Raw genomic sequence first — 23,753 nt, 5'->3', positions numbered from 1 at the left:
TGTGTGTGTGTGTGTGTGTGTGTGTGTGTGTGTGTGTGTGTGTGTGTGTGTGTGTGTGTGTGTGTGTGTGTGTGTGTGTGTGTGTGTGTGTGTGTTGCATCTCTCCTATTATGTTACCTGAGCCCCTCTAGGGAGGCAGCTTTAGAGGCCTGTGTAAGAGGCAGCAGGTCGCTCTGTCGCCCACAGTCCCTAGACAGCGTGTCTGCCATGTGTCCTCCTACATGCAGCAGACGGCAGCTCAAAATAGCGTACACAGGAAATTACCTGAATAACCTTTTTGCTCCATAACAAAATAACACCCCTGACCAAACACTGTCACAAATAGAGAAGTGAGGAGTGAAAGTGGGAGGGGGCTAAGAAAAAAAGAGAGGAATAGAAAGTGACGAAGGGATCATTGTCTCTGACGGGATCTCCTAGTGGATATGTTGTGTAATATTGTAATTTCCTCCCCACTGCACAGCATGTGGCCGAATCTCTTTACTGACAGAAGAAAAAGGAGAGATTGAAAGAAAAATGCGGATGAATAAGCAGAGAAAGAAAGAAAATTCCTGATTTTTAGACCAGATGTGGTCATAACACGATAAATAAGTTTGTCTTTCCTTTTGGTCATCCACCGTACAGCTTGTTAGAAATGTCCTTACCTTCACAGTGGAAACATTTCTACAGATTATGACATTATTTCTGGTGGCACGGATATTGTTCATCCATGACATTGCCCAAATAAGGGCTTACCACTTGTTGTTTAAAGTTTCTGCCAGGCTTCAGTCAACAACTTCCAGATAACTCCACCTCACATCCTTCTACTTTTTCAACTTCTTCTTTTCCATCACTGACCCAAGTTTAACCCTTTTAACAAGCTCAGCTTCCCCCTTTTTCTCTTACAGGGTTTATGGGGAAACAGCTCAGGGTTAAGATTGCGCAGTGATCTTAGGGATAGGATTTCACATCTTAACAGCATGTCAAAATGCCATTTAACAAGACACAATGCTCAAACAAGTTCTGCCAAACAGCTCATGTGAATTTGTGTGTACCTTGTACTGTAAATAGCTTCATATCTGTCTTAAAGGCATTGATTAACCATTTAATAGTAATTGAACAACTAGTTTCTCTTTATGCACAGCCACACATTTTGCTAATGCTCATACTAAGGGATATGGTTCCCCACATACATGTTGTGTAGATCGCTGAGAAGACTGTGCGTCAGACACTAGTTTTTACCTGCGCTGTTTCGTTTCTTTCTTTGATGTGTGTGTACTAAAAGATTCCTATGCAGATGTTACTCTCTGCTATCAATGCTGTTGTCTGATGTGGTGCATCATGTGCACCTGCCTGAAACTCACTCTTTTGTTTTGTTTGTTTACCTCTCTGTCAAACACCCACACAAACATCTCGTTGTTTAACTCATCTCTTCCATTTTGTTGTCTCTATTGAGGAGAATTTAGGCTCAAGTCCTTGTGTGTGCCTTTGCATGCTCTATTATTGATTTCTGTGTTTTTCTGTGTGTCCAGGTGTGCGCCAGGCTTTCTGGGCGAGTACTGTCACCATAAGGACCCTTGTCACCCCGGCTTCTGCCTGAATGGAGGGAACTGCTCTGTGTCGTTGTTAGCTGGTGTACCCGTACCAGGCAGCGCTGCCTGCACCTGCCCTCTTGGCTACACCGGAGAGCACTGCCAAACTCCCCAGAACTCCACGTGTTACCCCAACAACCCCTGTGCCAACAAAGGTGTCTGCACCCTGCTGTCTCTCGACAAATACAAGTGCAAGTGTGGCAGAGGATGGACAGGTGAGACACTGTTTGTCAGGGGGGAAGGGATATCTGACTTTTTATCACCAGAACACTAATTTATGTGTACAGTAAACATTGTTAATGTACACACTTGCTAACAAACTGTGCAGACTGATATATCCTATATCTAAAAACATATACAGAGAAAGTAAAAGTTGGGCGGTGAGGCAAGGAAAAGGTGGTTTCTAGGTGTGTATCCAGGAATTTTGTGAAAGATTTTTGAACATTACGTTGTCTAATTGCCTGCTGATTAAAGCAATTTTCTCTGAAAATCCTGCAATTACTGAGGAAGTGAAAACAAATCTGGCACATGTATCCCGTATCATTATGTGTATCTTGATATGTTAATTGACCGAGAAGGTGATTAAGAAATATTCCCTGTTATTAAAATAACATGAATACATGTGATAATTGCAAATAATTTTTTTAAAAAGCAGTCAAGAGTGTGCTCTCGACGAGTTTGAATCTCATATGTACTGAAAGTATCATTTTGGATATCGTAACATGACTTATGCATTAGTTTTGTCTTATCCTGATTTTAAAGGCTGCATTAAAGTAAAGTGATGTAATTTTCTCAACTTCCCAGACTGTTCTAGCTGTTTTATTATTTGCCTTCACCAGCTAAAGCACTAACGCTCTGCTCACCTCCTTGCTCTTCATTCCCAGGACTGCAGTGTGAGCATGAAGACAGCTGTCTTTCTAGTCCCTGTGCCAACAGTGGAACGTGCAACTCTCTGTCTGGTAGTAGCTACACGTGTTCCTGTCCTCCTGGCTACACAGGTCCTCGCTGCCTTAATGACACAAATGAATGTGCTGCCACACCCTCCATATGCCAGAATGAAGGCATATGCATCAACACCCCTGGTTCCTACAAGTGAGAATCGAGAGTGTATAATAACCAAATGTGAAATGTGTCACCAGGACTTCCTGATACTACTACTACTACGAAATTAGACTAAAAGAATTAAATGAAATGTACTCTGTCATTGCTGCAGGTGTGTCTGCACCCCAGGGTTTACTGGCAGACACTGTGAAAGCTCCTACATCCCTTGCTCACCCTCACCGTGCCTGAATGGAGGCACCTGCCACCAGAACTCTGAAACCAGCTACTCGTGCCACTGCCTCCCAGGTAGGAAGATTCACACTCTAAATGTGTTTTTTTAAAGGCTCTTGACAGTATTTTTTGATCTATGGAGTGATAAAAAAAACAGATATCCAAAATCTCCTCGATAAAAACATTTAACACTAACATGTCAACAAAATGAAACAAGAATTTTGAACCTGGCTTTATTCACATATCTACGTATATTTAAACATACTAGAATTTCAGAAAATAATGCAAGAAATAATTGTATTAATATAAATAATTAACTGGGGAAGTTGGTATCATGGTGATATCTATTAGTGATCTCATTCACCTGCAGTGACACTGTCAGTTAATCTGTAAACGCAGGTAGCTTTGAGTTTTTGTGTTGCTACATTATGTTGTTTGAGGTGCAAACAGTCTGATCCTGGTGGCTGTGTTGTATTAGACACACTGTACACTTTTAGTCTGCTACAGTTAATAAGTAGTCACAACAAACACACAAAGCTGCTGTCTATACACTACCAGGACATGTCAAAATACTATTTTACACCAAATCACTTTATGTTTTTACATAATTTACACATCTTCCCCAATCATTTGTGCCAGGTTTCAACGGGACGAACTGCGAGAACAACATTGATGACTGCCCTGGCCATCAGTGTGCCAATGGAGGAACGTGTATGGATGGAGTCAACACCTACAACTGCCAGTGCCCTCCAGAGTGGACCGGTGAGGGATTGTTTGTTTTTGTGTTACAGTCAATGTTGATCCACTCTGGTTTGCTGTGATGTCATGTCATGTGCGGTGTGTAGGGTTACCATCTCTCCTCAAGTCCATGCAAGATATCATGTGTTTCAAGGGGATCTATGGCTGAAGCATGTTTAGACAAAGCATCCAAAAAGTAGTGTTTTGTATTTCATGCGTGCCCTTAGCAGGCATTCAGACCTAAAACAGCCCCATGTTAAAACTACGCCAGGATCTTTGTTGCTGTGTTGGTTAAGGTATCTGTGAGACAAGGAAGTCCAGTGAGAGAAACAGATCCATGAGTTTGAGTGCTTGCATGTATTTGATCGACCACCGCAGTGTTTTGCCAGATGAGGTTGCATTGCCATGCGGTAAAAGTTGAGCCAAGTTCAACTTTTTTTGATGGACGGCAGATGTTGTTTGGTTTTGTTTTTTGTTGAAGGCCTTTGTGTTGGAGTCCACACTGCATCACTGAAGTGGCTTCATTCAAAAGAATGACAGCGCTGCTTTTTTCCAGTCAGGACTAAAGTCGGTCTGAACACAGCTTAAGGAATATTTTATGTATTTTTTGTATCTATTTGCATGTGTTTTGCAGAATAATATATCATCTTTCACATTTATTAAAAGGAGATCCACAGCATATTGTTTGTGTCTTTACCTTTTTATTTGCTTAACATTCTAGAAATGTTTTTTCTACTTTAAAGTCATTTTTCTGTATGCTGGTTGAGCAGTGAGGTGAACAAGTGTTTATGCTGTAATCAGATACTAACTTGTATCATTTAGTCTGTTTTGATGTGATACTTCCGACCATTCTCCTGTACTCTTTCTTCATCCTACAGAGTCCCGTACTTCACATAAGGCGTGACTTTGCTAACACACTTGTGTGGCATACGCAAGCGTTCTGTTTACTAAGCAAACATGCATAGATCAGCTTCCTGGGGCCTGTTTGGGTTTATGTTGCACTAACCCAACCAAGGGAAGCAAAGCCAACATTAGCAGGGTATTTAAAAATGACTATTGTGGACAAGAAGTATTTTGATGCTGTATATTCTCCCTATCAGCAACAAAAAGAACTTTCTAAATAAGAAGTTTTTATTTCATTTTATTTGACTACCAGTTAATCCTTGAGGTTACACCTTGAGTTAACATGCTATATAGAGTATTAACTTAATTTATTTACATTTCCTCCTCTTCATTTCCACCTCCCTGCCTCACCACAGGTCAGCACTGTACAGAAGATGTGGACGAGTGTCGCCTGCAGCCAAACACTTGCCAGAACGGAGGCACCTGCAGCAACCTGTTCGGCAGCTACGTCTGTGTGTGCGTTAACGGCTGGAGTGGACCCGACTGCTCTGAAAACATCGACGACTGTGCTACTGCTGCATGCAGCCCAGGCTCCACGTGCATCGACCGTGTCGCTTCTTTCCTCTGTCTCTGCCCCTACGGAAAAACAGGTAGGCCAGTAGTGAGACATTTTCATACAGAACTCTAAAATGCAAATCATGATATAATGTAACGAAAGACAAAACAGAAATGCTGTGAGTCTGTTTCATAGCTTCACACTTCCCTTTGAATATTGTGTCGTATTGTGTTTCTTCTTTGGTTTTGATTCATGAATGTTAACAGTATTGAATTGCAACTCTCCCCTTTGATGTTTTTCTGAGCAGATAATTTCACTGTATTCACAAAAGCTTTTTCTTTGAGGAAAAGGCACCTAATGTAATCCATGTCAAACAGTCAAATACAAAAATGATACCGCAGAATAGATTTGAATTTCCAGCCTCATTCTTGGATTTGGAGTTAAGCTCTCGCCAGAAGTAAATTTGCATCGAGTTTGTTTTGCTCTGAAGTGGGCGTAATGGAGTTTTGGGAATTCTCTGGTGACATTTTTTGTCTCTGCACAGACATGCTTTTTTGCATTCAGATCTGTTATTCAAATAGCTGAACACATTATTTTGGTCTGGACTGCTGCAAAGCGGGGCAGTTCTATAAATGCGGTTGAGTGTTGAATTTTACCCATTGGCCGTTGCTCTTTCAAAATAGGAATAGGCACGAAAAGAAATTAAAATAGCCGGTAGACGCCAACGTCATGAGGACAACGTGTAATGAGCTTTTCTTCAGCTTGTATGAACAATGTGGCTGCATTTTGCTCCCAAAACCTTTTCAGTGAGACTACATCAGTGGAGACCTTGTCTTCTTCACTCATTCCTTGTCAACGTGGTGTTTTTTTTTCAGGTTTGCTCTGCCATAGAGATGACGCCTGCATCAGTAACCCCTGTCGAGAAGGTTCTCAGTGTGACACTAACCCCATCAATGGCATGTTCAACTGTAACTGTCAACCTGGATATGTGGGCAGCACCTGCAACATCGACAGAGATGAATGCAGCATTGGTAAGAAAAGAGAAAGTTCTAACCAAATATAGCGTGTGTCTCTTCCTGGCATCTGATCTGTTCTGCTTTCAACCATGCCTCTTTCCTCTTCATCATCAGGTACCAACCCTTGCGAGCATGGTGGTCAGTGTGTAAACACTGATGGCTCCTTCACATGTAACTGTGTTAGGGGTTACGCTGGGCCGCGCTGTGAACAAGATGTCAACGAGTGTGCTTCGAACCCCTGCCAGAATGATGGCACATGTCTGGATCGCATTGGGGACTACTCCTGCATCTGCATGCCTGGTACATTTCTGGAGAAATAATGAATGACCTGACATTTTAACCACTTTTATCAACATCCAGATAATCGTTTAAAAGAAGAGCATTTGAAATTGCCAGTCTTGAGTGTCAGGAAAATAAAGCAATACTCTTTGTTATTAATAACTCGGAAGCACTCATCGAGAGCATGATTCCACCAAGGCTGCACAGTTGTATGAGTTATCAGTATCAATAACTGAAAGCCTGAAGATCCACAATGATGGACACTAATGTGCAACATGTGCCACAAATGCAGGAGTTCATGAGAAAATATATAAAAAAAATATGCAGTCTTCTTTGGATTCACTCAAACATTGTCTCTTGTTCCTTGGCCCGTGTCCTACTTTTTTCAAATCTCATTCAAATATGGTACTTTTTTTAATATACTGCTAACAAATTGACAAGAAGGACCAAAGACATGACTTTCTTGCTGGAGTTGATAACAGCCTGCTGAGGTGGCTCCCACCACTTGGTTAAAATGAAACTACATAAAAAATGGGATGAAAAACATCAGGTCCTTAGTTTCTGTAACTTTTGAGAAAATAAGTAATTATAACCAACTCTTTTCTCGTCATGCATGCATGCAGGATTTGAGGGGACTCATTGTGAGATCGAGGTGAACGAGTGCCTCAGCTCGCCGTGTCTGAACCAGGGTAAATGTCTGGACCAGGTCAGCCGCTTCGTCTGTGACTGCCCAGCAGGTTGGTACACATGTAGCTATTTTCATGTGTTTTTCAGATAGAATTTCACAGATTTCAATTTTTAAAAAGCTCTTTTAATGTAGGGGGTTGTTGTAATGTTCATCGTGTTGTTCTGTTTTCAGGCTTCAGCGGGGAAATGTGCCAGATAGATATCGACGAGTGCTCCAGTACACCCTGTTTAAATGGGGCCAAGTGTATCGACCGCCCAAACGGATATGATTGTGAATGTGCTGAAGGTAAAAGGCAAAAACCTGTTAAAGTGAAGGAAACATTCTCCTAGTTCTAATTTATAGGGGCTGCTCTGCTGTTGTGTTATATACAGTAAATTGAAAATGGTAGACTGCATCGCATCGAACCCCATATCCATTTTAATCTGGAACATAATTTGAAATTGTCACTAAATCCCAAATGCAATAGAATTTTTTCTAAGAGGAAATGTCCCCCTGCAGGCTTCACTGGTCTGCTTTGTGAGGAGAACATCAATGACTGCGTGCCAGAGCCATGCCACCATGGTGTGTGTAAAGACGGCATCGCCACCTTCTCCTGCGAGTGCCAGCCTGGATACACCGGCTCCATCTGTAATATCCAGGTCCAGGAGTGCCATAGCAACCCTTGTCAGAACCGTGGACGCTGCGTTGACCTGGTCAATGCCTACCAGTGTAACTGCCCATCAGGAACCACAGGTAGGTGCTTGGTGTGCCAAAATACTCATCGCCTGTATAATGACACAAGTTAACTCTATATTTTTCTTCAAAGGCAAAAGTGTCACTGTAGTTGTGCAACTGTGGTTAAATGTTTGGTGGCAGCATTATTCATTCTTCATTCAATTGCTGATGGATGTACAGATGAGTTTAATCATCAAAATGTGAGAATAAGAGTTGTCTTGTGATTGATTCTTGTGGCCTTTTAAAGTTTAAGAGTGGAGGTAATAGCTTAAATTCAATGTAATGACCCCCATCCCCCACGTCTAGAGCTTCCTGTATAGCGTTTGATGTATAAAGTGTAGCAGTCACAAGTCTGGCTTGACGTGGTGCTAACCCACGTTGCTCCGCGGATTAATAGGCTCAGTTTAGTACGTCGTACCACCCTGAGGCCTGGTCTGTACTGTCCTCCCTTCTTAGGACACCCTGTCAGGTCCCACTTTCTGGTTTCATGCCCTCACTTCCCCTCCTCTGATGTGCCCTTTTCTCTCATTGTCTAGTTTTCTCTTTGTATCTCTCTCCCTCTTTCTGTTTGTCATTCTCTCTCCCACTTTAACAGATGTCCCTCAAATGTTATTCTTGTTCGTTTTCTAACTTTATGTCATACAAGTGGGCCTTCTCTGTATTAAAAGTTTTTGTTTTATTTCTCACTTCTTGCTGAACTACATTTTTATGGAGTCTTACTCCCCCTGGTGGTAAATGAGGTTTGTAGCAGCCATGTGATCTGCTTCACCTATTATGCTTACTCACTTTAACCAAAATGGACATGACAGGGTGTTTTTGGTGTGCTACTTTTAAATATCGTCACAGCAAGAATAGAGTCAGATAAAATGATAAAGCATATCACCTGGCTTTTTCCCCTTATATTTAATTATAATCCTTTTTCCACTCAGGGGTGAACTGTGAGATCAACGAAGACGACTGTGCCAGCAACCCCTGTGAGTACGGAGAGTGCCACGATGGCATTAACGAGTACAAATGTGTGTGCTCCCCAGGATATACAGGTATGTTTTGCGAGATACCCCTGTAAAGTCAGTGTGATATAACTGCATAAAATGTTTCAGAATTGAGGCTGGGTGAAATTACTATATAGTTATACAAGCTAATATTTGGATGCTACTACTGAAATTAGCAGGATAATGAAAAACTAATTCCCTCTGAATTGCTCTCTAATAGGAGTTAAATGTGAAGTGGAGATCAACGAGTGCTTCTCAAACCCGTGTATGAGTGGGGGTACCTGCGTGGACAAGGTCAACGGGTTCCACTGCCTGTGCCCACCCAGCACCCACAGCCCTCTGTGCCTCTCTGGGACCAACCACTGTGCTCCTCAGCCTTGTGTGCACGGAGAATGTATTGAACAGCAACACGGGTATGTTAACCTTATCCTACCATTATGAAGCCCCTGTCAAACATGCACTGTAAACCTGAAATGATCTAGGCATTAAAGCTGAGTGTGAGAGCTCAAATGTCCGAACTAGTTGGATTGGACATTAGACAGGCTTTAGGGCTTTACGGCTCATGCAACAATCAAAGTAAACCAGCAGAAAAACAGATCCAGGAACTACTGTTGGTCACGACAGAGACGCTGAAGTCGTCAAATAAATTCAAGGAATGTCGAAAGACCCAAATTACAAACTGGCTATGTGACTGCAGTGTAATCCGCAACATGCCCTGCCTCCTACACGCTCTGCCCAGGCACCACCTCTTGCCCAAACCAAACTGTGTATTTCCACAGTTAGCGCTAAGAGTACTCCTAAGGAGCACTAAAAGTTCTTAGTCAAGAGTAATTTGTTCAAACCTATTCCCAAATTCTATGTTTTTATAGATTTAGGAGCTACTTTTAGGGCTTGAATGCTTTGTGAATTACACTTATCTTAAAAAGTTAGGACTCCTAAAAGTATTAGTGAAATGCCCCTTATTTTTAAGAGTTACTCCTAAATCAGCAAGTTAGGACCTACTCTTAGCCTTAAGATGTTTCAGGAATACGGCTCCTGAGTTCATATAAGACCACAGTTTAAACATCCATCCAAACAGCCGACATTCATCTGTCTAATTTAATGCTTGAATGGGCGAACAACAAGATCCATTAGGTAAAAGCCTCAACTGGGCTAACAGCCAGAGCTTTTTTCCCCTTCACTTGATTTAGATGTCTCTTTTTCTTTCTTCCAGCCTTCCTTGCTTTCCAATTTGCCCCTGCAGAACATTAAAGCTGCAGCACCAGCACAAATATGTCTATACAATAATATTATTATCCAGTTAATAGCCATTCTTGAACTAATGCTCGAGATAGCCCAAAGACATGCTTCTGTTTTTATCACTATGTGGCTAATTTCTCATATTTAACATGTGCTTGCCTTTCTTTTATGTAAAGATATCATTGTGAGTGTAAGGCTGGCTGGGTAGGACAACACTGTGAGCAGGAAAGAGATGAGTGTCAGCCCAGTCCGTGCCAAAATGGGGGCATCTGTCTGGACCGGCATAATGGCTACACCTGTCAGTGCCAACCTGGATTCAGAGGTAGTAAAAATAATAATTACACTTCAGAACTGCATTGTTTTAAACTTAGCAATCAATAAAGAAATTACACTTAATTTTAAATTATTTGAATCATCCCTCCTCTCGCATTAGGGGTGAACTGCGAGAAGAACCTAGATGAATGTGCATCCGGGCCCTGTCTGAATCAAGGCATTTGTATAGATGGAATCAACAGTTATGTCTGCCAATGTAGTCCGCCATACACAGGTATATGATTACACATTTCCATTATATAAACACACACTTAGTAGCATGCAAAACCAACCTTTGCAGCAGCCAAGTGAATATCTTTTTTTGTCATTATTAAGAATGTGTGCTATATCCAAACAGGTAAACACTGTGAGGTGGAACAGGTCCCCTGTGCTTCTCATCCATGTGAGAGGGGAGGAGTGTGTCTTCCATCTGCAGACTACACCTCCTACACCTGTCGATGTCCTGCTGGTTGGCAAGGTATCTGAGATGTGTACTTATGTGTACATCTGATTGAGTTTGTATGGATGTGAGAGGGCAGGAAATTATGAGACCATGTGTCTGAGGTTTACTGCCAGTTTGATGCTGTACTAATATATGTTTTTGTTTGTTCGCTATCGTGTAGGTACACGCTGCAGTGAGGATGTGAATGAATGCAAAAAAAACCCTTGCAAAAATGGTGGTCGTTGCATGAACAACCAGGGCAGCTACACGTGTAAATGTCAACCTGGATACAGCGGACACAACTGTCAGACAGACATTGATGACTGTTCACCAAGTGAGTTTCACTTTCCACTATTATCACCTTACTGAATGCAGCCTATGGAAGCTGCACTTCTGCATTCATGCCAGCCATGTTTTATGGCACCTATGTAACATTCTTTGACGTATCATCAGAGACTAGAGATGACCCAAGTCCTGGTGGAAAGAAACATAGAAACCCCCCAGAGATATTGAGTTTCATATTAGTTTAAGCACAATAAAAACATGCACGTGGATAACATTGACAGCTATTTAAATAAAATGTTTTGGTGATGCTAAGCCTGTCTTCCCTCTCTCTTCTCCCCTCTGTAGACCCATGCCTGAATGGAGGCTCTTGTGTGGACGAAGTCGGTAGTTTCTCCTGTGACTGCCGCGCAGGTTTTGAAGGGGACCGCTGTGAGACTGAAGTAGACGAGTGTGCCAGCCAGCCCTGCAGGAACGGTGCCATCTGCAGGGACTACGTCAACAGCTTTGTGTGCGCGTGCCGACCAGGCTTTGATGGAATCTTGTGTGAACACAATATCCTTGAATGTACTGAGAGGTGAGTCATTCATTCAAAGCGTAAATCCATGAAACCTGCATTTTTATGGTTAATTGTGTTGTTCTTCTGCAATTAATTATCCATGTATTATTTGCACCGATCCCGTTTTTTTTACAAACACAAAGGTATGCATGTAAACATGAAATAAACTTTCTGTACAGTTCAAGAAGTGTGAGCAGGGAGTAGTTAATGGGGTTAATTGTGTCTGTTGAGCTTAAGTGAACTGTCTGTTGCTGCTCCGAAGCCGCTGCTGGCAATGCACATGTCGTTCACACTAGTCATCCGGGAGTGCGCAAAGGGGCTTTTGTGTTGCTATTTTTCGGCTGAACTACTAATGGCAAAAGACTACAAATGAAATCAAAAATGTAGTGAATTCATGAGTTACTGTGTGGCCAAACCTATGTTATTTTAAACACATGCTCCTTAATACATTTAACAGTTTGCACAAATCTGTTTTTAGGCGCAAATGCTGCAAAGATGCCTAAATTGATCAGAAAGTGGTGATTGCAGATTGTGTTTCTCATTAAGATGTATGACATGAGTAGGTTTTCTCTTTTGTTGCTGATTTTTTGTTTTGTTTCTTTATTTGTTACTTTTTTTTATATTAAAGTATGTCTCAGCAGTCTGGACATTCATGAGTCACTTCTTTCCTTTTCCTCCTTCCCTCCAGCTCCTGTCTGAATAACGGCACTTGCATTGATGACATCAACTCCTTCTCTTGCCGTTGCCGTCCTGGTTTTTACGGGACATTCTGTGAGTACGAGCAGAATGAGTGTGACTCTCAGCCCTGTAAAAATGGAGGCACCTGCACCGATGGCCTGGGCACCTACCGCTGCACCTGCCCTGTGGGATACAATGGACAGAACTGCCAGGTAAAGTGTCTGTTGGTCACTCATGCACCCGCAGAAAATATCTAACTCAATGAGGTGGCTTGATGTGTAATTCCTTCTGTGTAACATTTACAGCCAACTGTAACTCTCTTTCATTTTTTTTTTTGCAGAACTTTGTGAACCTCTGCAGCCAGGTGCGCTGTCACAACGGCGGCTCCTGCTCTCAGACATCCACCTCTTGGACCTGTCGCTGTCAAATGGGATGGACAGGACTTTACTGTGACGTCCCCAACATGTCCTGCCAGGACTACGCCGCCAGGAATGGTGAGTTCAATTAAGTTGTTACCTCACATTATTTATAATTGGGATAAGAGCAGATATCATCCTCAGTACCGAAATTATGAATTTCTGTTATATAGAGGCATTCATCATAAGAGAAAAGTTGCATCATAGCTAAACAAACTTTCAATGTAAATGTTGTTCACAGTAGCAGGACAAAGATTTTTTTTTTCCTGCTCACAGTTTCATCTTTAGAGTCTTAAAATAAGCAATAAATAATTAATAAATTAAGTAAGTCTATATCTTCACAATCTTTATTCATTTTATGTGCATCTTTAACCAAATTAATGTAGGTTGGGAAGTGGAAAATGTCTGTAAGAACGCTGGGCGGTGCGTGAATGTGGGCAATTCCCACCGGTGTCAGTGCCAGCCAGGATACACAGGCAGCTACTGTGAAGAGCTGGTCGATGAGTGCCAGTCAAACCCTTGTCGCAATGGAGCTACATGCAAGGACTATCAGGGAACATACGAGTGTATAGTAAGTCAATTCTCAGCTGTTTGTCTGAGTTTTTTTGTTTGTTGGTGGTATAGGTGTGCATGTTTGTAGGTTTTAAAACTTAAGTTTCAAGTTGTATGTTAATACCAAACTAGCAACAATTTCCCCAAAGCACACAGTGAGCTAACTTTTGTGGTTTCGTTGCTCTGCTCTAGTGTAAACCAGGCTACCAGGGGGTGAACTGTGAGTATGATGTTGATGAGTGCCACTCTAGGCCCTGCCTCCATGGTGGAACCTGTATCAACCTGATCAACCGCTTCACCTGCGCCTGCCCACCTGGAACACATGGTACGTCTGCATACGTACACACACACACAGGAGGGTTAAAGCCAAACATTCATTAAGCAGCTTCAGTGCTTTCCTTGATGCAAAAAGTGATATTTGCCTATTCACCGCTCTGTAGGGCTCCAGTGTGAAGTCAATGTGGATGACTGTGCCCCCAAGTCTGGCTCCTTTGAACCACGTTGTCTGCATGGAGGACAGTGTGTGGACGGCGTGGGCCGTTACACATGCCATTGCCCATCAGGATTCGTTGGAGAACACTGTGAGGGGGATCTCAATGAATGTCTGTCTGGGCCCTGCCATGCTCCCGGCAGCCTCGACTGTGTGCAGCTGGATAACGATTACCAGTGTCGCTGTCGCCTTGGATACACTGGTTTGTTTGTTTTTCGCCCCTCAAAGGGACATTAAAGCATCATATTTAGTCATTTTGTATGTAAGAAAACAGAAAGTATGTAAATGGTTTGATAGGTAATCCTGCAAAGTACTTCAGTTGTTAATTATTGTTTCTTTTCCAGGTCGTCATTGTGAGTCAATGGTGGATCTGTGTCTGTCTAAGCCGTGCCACAACAGTGGCTTCTGCTCTATGAACATGAGCTCGGTACATGGCTACACCTGCTCCTGTGTTCCTGTAAGTTTATTTAATGTCACTCATTTTCTGGTATCACAAGATAACATGGTTTCATAACTACCGGCATGCCATGTATATGCATAGTTATGCTTTTTGGTGTATTGTATTTGTGTATTGATTAATGCACATATGCTACAAAGTTCAGGGTGAACCAGATACAAAGTGGTGTTTCTGAAAAAGGAGAGCCAGCTGGCAGTGGTGCAAGAAAACAAAACACTTCATTTGGCGGGACTGTCAGAGATTGTGTTACGATTTATCAACACAAAAGACAATCAATACCAGTGACGTTCCTCCATTTTCTTAATATATTCTCATTATTCTGTTGGCCACAACACATTCCTCCAGACTCATGAAAGTCAACTTTGGTTAATAAGGAATACAGCTTACTGTGAGCTATATATATAAATACTACTCAATATCCATCTACTCAGAATAAATAAGTTATAAATTGTATATAGATCAAGTGAGTGGCGTCAGAAGACTCTAAAAAGAACGGGTGGTCGACATTACTTCCTCACTGTTTTCCTTTCTTTTGCTGTCATACTGGAACATCAATCTCTCCTAAATTCCTGTTTTTCTCTCCACTAACATCTTGCTCCCTCTCTTATTCTCACGCTTGCTTCAGAGGGCCACACCATGGCTCAGGTATAGTAGACAAGCAGCAGATTTGTAGGACAACCTTGATGTATATTAGTTATAGTAGATTGTTTCAGTTAACGCCAACTGCAAAGTTTTATTGGCACTTTTCAAATGTGTGGCCAAGATTTTTAAAATAACTGTATTACTAAAACACTTATTCAACGTTGTATGTTTTGTAGGGCTTTACTGGCTTCAACTGTGGTGAAATAGAAGGCTACAGTTGTGCAAAGCTACGTTGCCAGAATGGTGGCCGCTGTGTGGAGTCCCCAGTTGGCAACCTGTACTGCCAGTGCCAACCAGGCTTCAGTGGACCACACTGTGAGAATGAACAGAGGTGTCCATGGACCTGCCAAAATGGAGGAACCTGCGTCAAAGACCCATCCAACCCGTATCTATACAGCTGCCGCTGTCCCATGTCCTTCTCTGGACGATACTGCGAGAACAAACTACAAAAAACACGCACTCCATCCTGCCCGTATCTGCAGTGTGAGCAGCATTCAGGGGATAAAGTGTGTGACGATCAGTGTAACAACCATGAATGTCAGTGGGATGGAGGCGACTGCTCGCTCAACTGGCAGCAACCTTGGGTTAACTGCACCGCCAGTGTTTCCTGCTGGGATCTCTTTAAGAATGGACGTTGTGATAAGGAGTGTGACAACCCTGGTTGCCTCTTTGATGGCTTTGAGTGCCAGGAGACCCCACCGTCCTGCAAGTATGAGACCCTCCACCTTATTTTGTCATTTCTGTTGAAGTTACGTAACAAGTCCAACACGTTTTGAAGCCAAGTCACCAAACACCCATCCTCCTTGTTCTGTGTATTTTCAGGTATGACAAGTACTGCGCTGACCACTTTGGGAACGGCATCTGTGATCAGAGCTGCCACACAGAGGCTTGTGGCTGGGACGGCCTGGACTGCTCAGCTGACATTCCACCCAAAAAGATAGATGGCACGCTGGTCATCGTTGTCCGGCTGCAGCCTGAGGAGCTGCTCGGTGACTTAAGGGGTTTCTTGCGCGCCCTGGGAGCCCTGCTGCACACCAACGTGCAGGTGAAGCTGGATGAAAATAAGAAGCCAATGGTGTACGCTTACTACAGGGCGGAGGAGGAGCACGGACGACATATACAGAGGAGAAGAAGCAGACGGGAGCTGGAGAGGGAGGTTATTGGGTAAGGATAGTTCACGATGGGGGTAGTCATTTCATTTCTCTTTTTCAAGCTTTCTTATAATACTCTGTGGCTTGAAATTAAAGAGCTGTCATTAACAGTCTTTGTATGTTCACGTTTGTCTGCCCAGATCTGTGGTGCACCTGGAACTCGATAACCGCGAATGCTCCCAGAGCTCTGTCGACTGTTTCTCCAACACAAATGAGGCTGCATCATTCATCGCAGCAGCACACATTAAGGCTGAACTTCCTTACCCTCTGATGTCTGTTGACAGTAAGTAGGCCCGTCATTCAACATTTAATAGAATGTAACTGGTTTGTTTTTAGGTTAAAAAAAAAAAATCAAATGAAGACAAAAGAACTGTTATTTAGACTTTTATCCTACAGGTGACCCGACAGTTCCCCCTCAGCCACCGTTGCTGATGATCCTGGTTGGAGTGGCAGTGGTTATTATTCTGCTCATCCTGGTGCTGGGGATGCTAGCAGCCAAGAGGAAGCGCAAACATGGTGGCACGTTGTGGCTGCCTGATGGCTTCTTGGCCAATAAGAATGACAAAAGGAGAGAGCCTGTTGGACAGGATGACTTTGACTTGAAGTAAGTGGTTAAACAGACCAGCAGCTGGTGTTGGATAATATTTAAAACAATATATAACTACTGGGTGGGAATTACAGTTTACAAGTATCCATCTTACTCTTAAGAACCCTTTGTTTAAGATACTATACATGAAATAGCTGGATGCTGTGTCCTGTAATAAATATAAGCAGAATGAAATGTTACTATCGCTTAACTTTTGACTTTTTCTCATATCAGGAATTTTAAGAACCAGGACGGTGCCCTGATTGATGGAGGTCAGAGTCAGAGGTGGCTGGAAGACGACGCCCCGTCAAAGAAACCAAGAGTAAGTGAATTGGTAAAGGAAAAAAAACTTGTTTCAAATAAAGCTGATGCATTGAAGCGGTTTAAATTAAATTGGCTGAGGAATGCTCTGAACATGAGGAAAGGTTTTTGGTTGTGAATGTTGTTTCAATTTCTGTTGCTTTTTATAGACTGAAGACAAACCCTTGCTGCCTATCGCTATGGATGGAGGCGTTGACCAAAGGGAGTGGACCCTGCAGCATCGCAAGGCTGCTGACATCTCTCTCACTCCCCCACAGGCCGACCTGGATGCGGACTGTCTGGATGTTAACGTAAAGGGACCTGGTGAGAAAAATGTACTTCTAAACTTCTAGATCTGATTAATTTTCAGGAACATGTTTAGTTATGAATTTCTTTTCCCTCAGATGGTTTCACCCCACTGATGTTGGCATCGCTGCGTAACGGCGGAGGCCCGGACTGCAGCCTGCATGGTGAAGAGGAGGAAGAGAGTGGAGGAGATGAACCAGGGCCGAGCGTCATTTCAGACCTGATCGCTCAAGGCGCTTCTTTGATGGCTCAGACTGACCGTACAGGAGAAACGGCACTCCACCTAGCTGCCCGCTACGCCAGGGCTGATGCTGCTAAGAGACTGCTGGACGCTGGAGCTGATCCCAATGCCCACGACAACATGGGCAGAACTCCGCTGCATGCTGCCGTGGCAGCTGACGCCCAGGGAGTCTTCCAGGTGAGACAGCTGTTTGTTTAGAATCTGTTATAAACTTGGGGTGAATTTAGATTTGGTCTGTTTTATTAGACAAAAGTTCAACCATTGGAGATACTAATTTAACTGTAATTATAAGCAAAGGCTAAAAACATATTTATATGTAATTACTTGTGCATCACTATCCTCTGTCGTGTATTTTTCATCATATCTCATGTGTTTGTATATTTGTCTTCTCTCAGATTCTGATCCGTAATCGTGCAACAGAACTCGATGCCCGGATGAATGACGGCACTACCCCACTGGTCCTGGCGGCCAGGCTAGCTGTTGAGGGCATGGTGGAAGAGCTGATCCACTGCCACGCTGACATCAATGCTGTAGACGACCACGGTCAGCAAACTTCATATATTTATGTGGTTATTTGGATTACAATATTGCTCTCATGTTAGCAAACCTTACACTGTAATACTTGCTTCAGTCCTTTACAATCTGGTGCATTAGTAACATTTTAGACTTGAAGGTCACAAAAATATTGTTACGAATGCAATGGAGCAGAAAACCAAATTGTAATAATTTTATTCTGGCTAACATGGGTTTGCTTCTTTGTCTTTTCTCACTGTCCCCACCATGTAGGCAAATCCGCTCTGCACTGGGCAGCTGCAGTTAATAATGTGGAGGCCACTCTTGTGCTTTTGAAGAATGGAGCCAATCGTGATATGCAAGACAATAAGGTTGGTACTTGTGTTTTCATTTATGCTATTTCAAACAAGGAAACGTGTACTGAAACAAATATACATTTTTTTAAATCTATATTAAATGTACCAATCAGACTTTTATCCAGAACTGTATTTTAAATGCACAGATTAAATTGAGACTCCACTCAAAGCAGATCTTTTGTGTATTAAAACCTGCTGCTTGCTGTGTTTCCTTCAGGAGGAGACCCCACTGTTTCTTGCAGCCAGAGAAGGCAGCTTCGAGGCGGCTCAGGTTCTCCTTGACCACTACTCCAACCGTGACATCACCGATCACCTGGATCGGCTGCCCCGTGACACCGCTCAAGAACGCATGCATCATGACATAGTGCGCCTGCTGGACCAGTACAATTTGGTTCACAGTCCGCACAACGGCCCTAACCACATGGGTGGAGGAGGAAACTCTATGTGTGGGGCCAACGGAGCGGGCTTCATCGGCATGCGCCCTGGGCCACAGGGGAAGAAGAGCAGGAGGGGTGGAGGTGGAGCGAAGGTGGGAGGTGTTGGCGGGGGAGCTAAGGAGCTAAAAGACATGAAGGCGAAGAGAAGAAAGAAGCCCGCTGGAGGAGAGGGGCCTGGTTTGGCTGCTGGAGCGGGAGGAGGAAGTGGAGGAGGTACAGGAGGAGGGAACGTGAATGGCGTCAAGGCAGCAGGAGCACTTCCAGAGAGCTCTGTCACCATGTCACCTGTTGACTCCCTGGAATCGCCACACTCATATACAGGCGACGTTTCCGGTGCCGTCACCACCACAGCAAACTCCCCTCCCCTCCTGAGCAGCCCGACCTCCAGACCAATGCTGCCCCCTGTCAGCCACATGCTGGGACAGCAGCAGGGCTGGGTGGGCATGACCAAGCACGGCTACGGTGGCCACATGTTCGGCCTCGTGCCGCACCAGATGGGGGGATCTCACACTGGTATGGGCCAACACCACAGCCAGGGCACGATGCTGACTCCCATGAATGTCACCATGAGCAGAGAGCAGCTACCGCCCATCGTCACGTTCCAGATGATGGCCCCTGGAAGAGGCCAGGCTTTGCTGAAGCAGCCTCAGCCTGGGCAGGTACAGGTCACACAGTCCCAGGGGCAGAACCAGAATCAGGGTCACTCTCAGCAGGGGCAAGGCCACCTCCGGTGCTCCCAGGGTATGATGTACCAGATGCCTGAGCAGATGAGCATGGCACATGGGCTTTCCCACACCCTGCAGCACCCTCACACCGTCACCCACGGAAGCCACAGTGGGATTGAGGGCCAGTCTCGGCCGCTGCCCTCCTATCCACCCATGCAGAGCCCTGTGGATAAGTACCCCACTCCCCCCTCCCAACACAGTTACACCACCACTGGCTCGGAGGGCACCACCCCTGGCCACTCTGCCCACCCACCCAGCGAGCACCCATATCTCACTCCTTCGCCCGAGTCCCCAGACCCTTGGTCGTCCTCTTCGCCACACTCCAACTCGGACTGGTCTGATGTCACCACCAGCCCCACCCCTCTGGGGAACCCCCACCACGCACTGCCATCTTCACACCACACACACATTCCAGAGCAGGTGCAGCTGCAGCCTCAGTCGCAGCAGATGCAGCAGGCCTCGCAACAGCCTCAGCTCGGTAACATGCAGGTTTTTGCGTAGGCCAGCCAGAGGAAAGCATAAACAGACTGACTTTGGGGGTTCTGTGTAGTTGAATAACAACACATAGTAACTCATATGATGCTTTTCTCGTGTCTTGTTCATTTTCTTTTTGTTCTTCATTATAATCTTCAGTCACCTCCCCTTTTATATTTTTTTCTCCTCTTTGCACTTAAGAAAACTGTTTGTATAGTTGCTAAAACGTCATTGAGTATTATCAGCTAGATATCAAAAGTTCTCAATACCAAAAAGCACGCAGTTAACTCACGAGCTAAAATCAGTTTCCACGTAGTCCCTGTGATCCAAGCTGAGCATCCAGTGCTCTCTGTTGGCGAAGTCAAGACTTTGGCACCCGAACACAAACTGTTTATTGCGGGATCAACGAGGAAGTGCTAACCAGATGGCGTCCGGCTGGTATTGAATCAGAAAAACAGAAATGAACAATAAGCAGAGATGGACACTGAGAGGGGGCAGAGGACAGCCTGCATTGATGGTGTCTGTTTTGGAGGACGTTGTCATTTCTTTCTGTTATATGCTATGTGCTGTTTAATGTGATAAACCTGCCAATACTAACGCGTCGTTGCAACCATTCACTCTATTTTTTTAATTACGATGGGTCATCTTCAGTTGATGCTTTAACTCAGCAAAACTACCTTGTTGTTGCCTTATTGTTTTTTTTATTCATGCATTGTTTTCTATGTGCTAAAGGGGGAATTTTTTAAAATTCTGTTGCATGACTAGAAAGACGAACATCAAGTAAATTACAGATTATATAGAAATGCACACAGATGCATCTTGTTACTAAATGGCTCTACACTTGTGCTAACAACTTAAATGTATTCACTGCATTGATTATAGTTGATAGATTAGTGTTTCCCATCAAAAGGTTCAATAAGTGCAGATTTTACTTGCATGCTTTTGGTGCAGTAAGAACATTGTAAGTGTTGAAGGCAGTTTCTGTTACAGAAGAAGAGAAGAGTTGATTTGAAAACCAAATCAGAGTTAGTGTGGATGCAGTTACGACGTGCCACAGGCGGTGCCACCATCTTTCATGTGTCGTTGAGGGATTCATTAAGCTTGCCAAACTTTATGCAAAAACATACATTAGTTCTAGTTTGTTGTATGATGAAATGTAAATAGACTTACAGCACATTCTGCTTGTTATTACTGAGATCCGTTTGGCAAAGACATGTTGACATTTTCAAATGTCTCTTTTTTTTTATATGAATTCTGTTCGCACTTCTCCAATGATTCTGAATGTTACAGAGGCAAATGTTATTATCTCTAAATCGCCTCCATCCTAAATGTTTTCTCTTCCCAAATCATTTAACCAGTTTTGCCTTTTTGCTTAACTACAATCAGTTTATATCTGCACCTTTTTTAATTGTAGTGATTCATGAACCAAGTCCGGAGACGAGTAAGGTTTGATAAAGTATTTTTTTGTCTTCCTCTTTAAAGTTGAGGTTGATCATAGCTTAATGTGACTGCTCTGTAAACACAGACAATCATTCACTGTTTGACTTTTTTAAAGTTCAAAAAAAGGCCGTCAGTGTCTCTAAGACCAAAGTGGGTTTTTTCTGCCAAAAAAAGTACATGATCTGTTCAAGACTAAAGCTCGACACGCAGCACACACATTCGATACCAAGAAATGTTGTTTTGGTTTACTGTAAGTGTCCGTGAACAAACCAATTAATTCATCAATATTCCCGGTGTCTGAAACTTCAGGGCCGTTGCCTCTGAACCTGTGATGTCCCTGCAGATCCACATGTACTGTACATTGAGGTGTCAGTCAGCATTTTTGTTAAGAATTGAGTCAGTTCCCGTTCATATGCAAGGCCATGTGTCTATTTTCTGTATATAAAGTTTTTTTGTACTTTCCTCTGTTAACCAAATAGCCTATAATATCCATGTCATATGAAGTAGTTGTCACCATGTTTGTATAAGGTAGAAGAACTAAAACTGATGACAAAATAAATTGTCTGTTGTCAAAACACCAAATGATCAACCAAATGTTCTTTGAAATAAAGCCCAGATCTTCATAGACTTTTGCAATTCTGTCTTTCTTTATATATATATATATATATATACTGTTATGGCCTCTCTTCTCTGCCAGTTTGAGTCTTTTTCTCCACTGCTTTACTGGCAGGTATGGAGAGCCTTGATTGCCTAACCACATCCTTTTTAGGCATAAGAGGCCTGCCGGCTGGGAGCTCGCTCTCTGGCTCAGGCCTGCTGCAGCACCACCACCAGTAGTTTCTCCTTTGTTTGGTGTGATGCACCTTTCAACGTGCCTATGCCGTATTTCCACTCATCCACACACTGCTAACACAACTGATGTCATACACTTACATACGATACACCTATTAATGGTTAATTCTGTTCATTTTGGCTTAATAAATTACTTTTTGACACATTGATTTTTGTGTGGCCTCCCTTTTTGGTGCCATCTTTGAGCCAGATGGTGACAAATTCTCATCCCGGACGAGCCCCCATATGGTACCATCTAGTATTAGTCCACAAGTTCAGACACAGTGCTGGTGTTTCACATGGAAAATTAAAGTATGACGCTATGGGTGGATTAACAAACAGGCCTCTGAGCCCAGGGGCCCAAGGACTTAGAGGCCCCCCTGAACCAGAGCCTCTGCGTGTTGTCGCTTAGTCAGGGGCTTAGTCATTCATGTCAATAACAGAGCCCCAGAAGGGCCCATTGTCTCATAATCAGCCTACATGTGATACAGACGAGTACGCAGTAATGTGCAGACTGATGGAAATATGATATTTTACTGTGTTTCCTCGGGGTACACAATGCAGGTTTGATTGATAGTTGTAAGTTATATTTTTACTGCAAAATAACACCCATATTTTAACTCATAAGGGTTTTCCTTTAAGTGCCTTGGATTTACCTAAATTTTTGTAATGTAATGTTTTGTTTAATAAAAACATGTACATATTAAATATGTTTCTCACAGATTATTTATTATTATTTTATTTTTTTGCTTATATACACCTATGTAGAAAATTGTAAATAATGTGTTAATGACAGGATATGATATCAATAGGAAGCCATTCATTATTGAAGTTTTAAGTTTATGTCAGGCTGACTTTCAACAACAAAATCATATTAATAAATCACATCACATCACATTATTAATATTATATAGTAGTGGAAAAGGGGAAGGATAAATTCAAGCTTTTGCTACTTCCTATTCCTTTTCGGGCCTTTTCATAAATTAATATTGTGTTTTTGTTCCTTTAGCTTTTATTGTATTTTTTTATTTACATTTTTGAAATAAAGCATCCAATCAGCCTGTGAATGTTCTCATTTGTCCAGGTCATCGTTTTCCCCAAAGCAATTTCAGTCAAAAGCAACTGGACTTGGTTATTTGTTTTGAACTTGTTCTTGTTTGTTTTTTATTGGCAAAAATCATCCAATCATTCAAATCTTTCCGCACTTTCACTGAATAACTGTATAGTGTGTACATTTCACCACATGTTATTGGAGGTTCAATGAACTGTTCAATTCAATTCAATTCAATCTTATTTATAGTGCCAAATCAAAACAAAAGTTATCTCAGGACCCTTTACAGAGTAGGTAAAGACCACACTCTATGACTTATTTATGATTTTCATGGACCCAACAATTCCCCCATAGAGTACAGTGGCAACGAAAACCTTCACTATAACAGGCAGGAACAGACAGACAGACCCAGCTCTGTGGAGGACGGACATCTGTCTGCACCGGTTGGAGAGGAAGAAAAGGAGAGAGAAAGAGAGAAAAGACGGACAGATGGACAGAGAGAGACAGACACACACTTCCAGTAACTAATAATATCTATAGTAATGTGAATATGACTTATATGTTATGGCAGTTAATACAGCAGAATAGTAGAAACAAGCACAGCTAA

General features: G+C 42.9%; 1 protein-coding gene across 2 annotated transcripts in view; it reads left to right on the top strand.

Annotated features, from left to right (window-relative positions):
* notch2 (notch receptor 2) overlaps window positions 1–21,891 on the top strand; it is a 47,716-nt gene extending 25,825 nt beyond the window's left edge. Inside the window, exons 3-35 of one of the 2 annotated variants that reach the window (XM_083940172.1) lie at window positions 1,509–1,783; window positions 2,453–2,660; window positions 2,782–2,915; window positions 3,480–3,602; window positions 4,838–5,071; window positions 5,853–6,008; window positions 6,108–6,293; window positions 6,896–7,009; window positions 7,132–7,245; window positions 7,459–7,692; window positions 8,604–8,714; window positions 8,887–9,079; window positions 10,082–10,227; window positions 10,339–10,452; window positions 10,576–10,695; window positions 10,841–10,993; window positions 11,290–11,518; window positions 12,189–12,390; window positions 12,519–12,672; window positions 12,981–13,165; window positions 13,339–13,471; window positions 13,587–13,838; window positions 13,981–14,093; window positions 14,912–15,444; window positions 15,558–15,899; window positions 16,027–16,169; window positions 16,268–16,490; window positions 16,707–16,794; window positions 16,943–17,096; window positions 17,177–17,496; window positions 17,715–17,862; window positions 18,106–18,203; window positions 18,406–21,891. In XM_083940172.1, the coding sequence (XP_083796298.1) occupies window positions 1,509–1,783; window positions 2,453–2,660; window positions 2,782–2,915; window positions 3,480–3,602; window positions 4,838–5,071; window positions 5,853–6,008; window positions 6,108–6,293; window positions 6,896–7,009; window positions 7,132–7,245; window positions 7,459–7,692; window positions 8,604–8,714; window positions 8,887–9,079; window positions 10,082–10,227; window positions 10,339–10,452; window positions 10,576–10,695; window positions 10,841–10,993; window positions 11,290–11,518; window positions 12,189–12,390; window positions 12,519–12,672; window positions 12,981–13,165; window positions 13,339–13,471; window positions 13,587–13,838; window positions 13,981–14,093; window positions 14,912–15,444; window positions 15,558–15,899; window positions 16,027–16,169; window positions 16,268–16,490; window positions 16,707–16,794; window positions 16,943–17,096; window positions 17,177–17,496; window positions 17,715–17,862; window positions 18,106–18,203; window positions 18,406–19,851 (7,378 nt within the window). In that variant the 3' untranslated portion in view covers window positions 19,852–21,891. The remainder of the gene's footprint in view (window positions 1–1,508; window positions 1,784–2,452; window positions 2,661–2,781; window positions 2,916–3,479; window positions 3,603–4,837; window positions 5,072–5,852; window positions 6,009–6,107; window positions 6,294–6,895; window positions 7,010–7,131; window positions 7,246–7,458; window positions 7,693–8,603; window positions 8,715–8,886; window positions 9,080–10,081; window positions 10,228–10,338; window positions 10,453–10,575; window positions 10,696–10,840; window positions 10,994–11,289; window positions 11,519–12,188; window positions 12,391–12,518; window positions 12,673–12,980; window positions 13,166–13,338; window positions 13,472–13,586; window positions 13,839–13,980; window positions 14,094–14,911; window positions 15,445–15,557; window positions 15,900–16,026; window positions 16,170–16,267; window positions 16,491–16,706; window positions 16,795–16,942; window positions 17,097–17,176; window positions 17,497–17,714; window positions 17,863–18,105; window positions 18,204–18,405) is intronic. The other variant, XM_083940173.1, reaches the window with a different exon arrangement.
* The last annotated feature ends 1,862 nt before the right edge of the window (window positions 21,892–23,753 follow it).

This window comes from Echiichthys vipera, assembly GCF_963691815.1.
Source record: "Echiichthys vipera genome assembly, chromosome: 3".
NCBI lineage: Eukaryota > Metazoa > Chordata > Actinopteri > Perciformes > Trachinidae > Echiichthys > Echiichthys vipera.
This window is presented reverse-complemented; position numbering and strand designations above follow the sequence as displayed.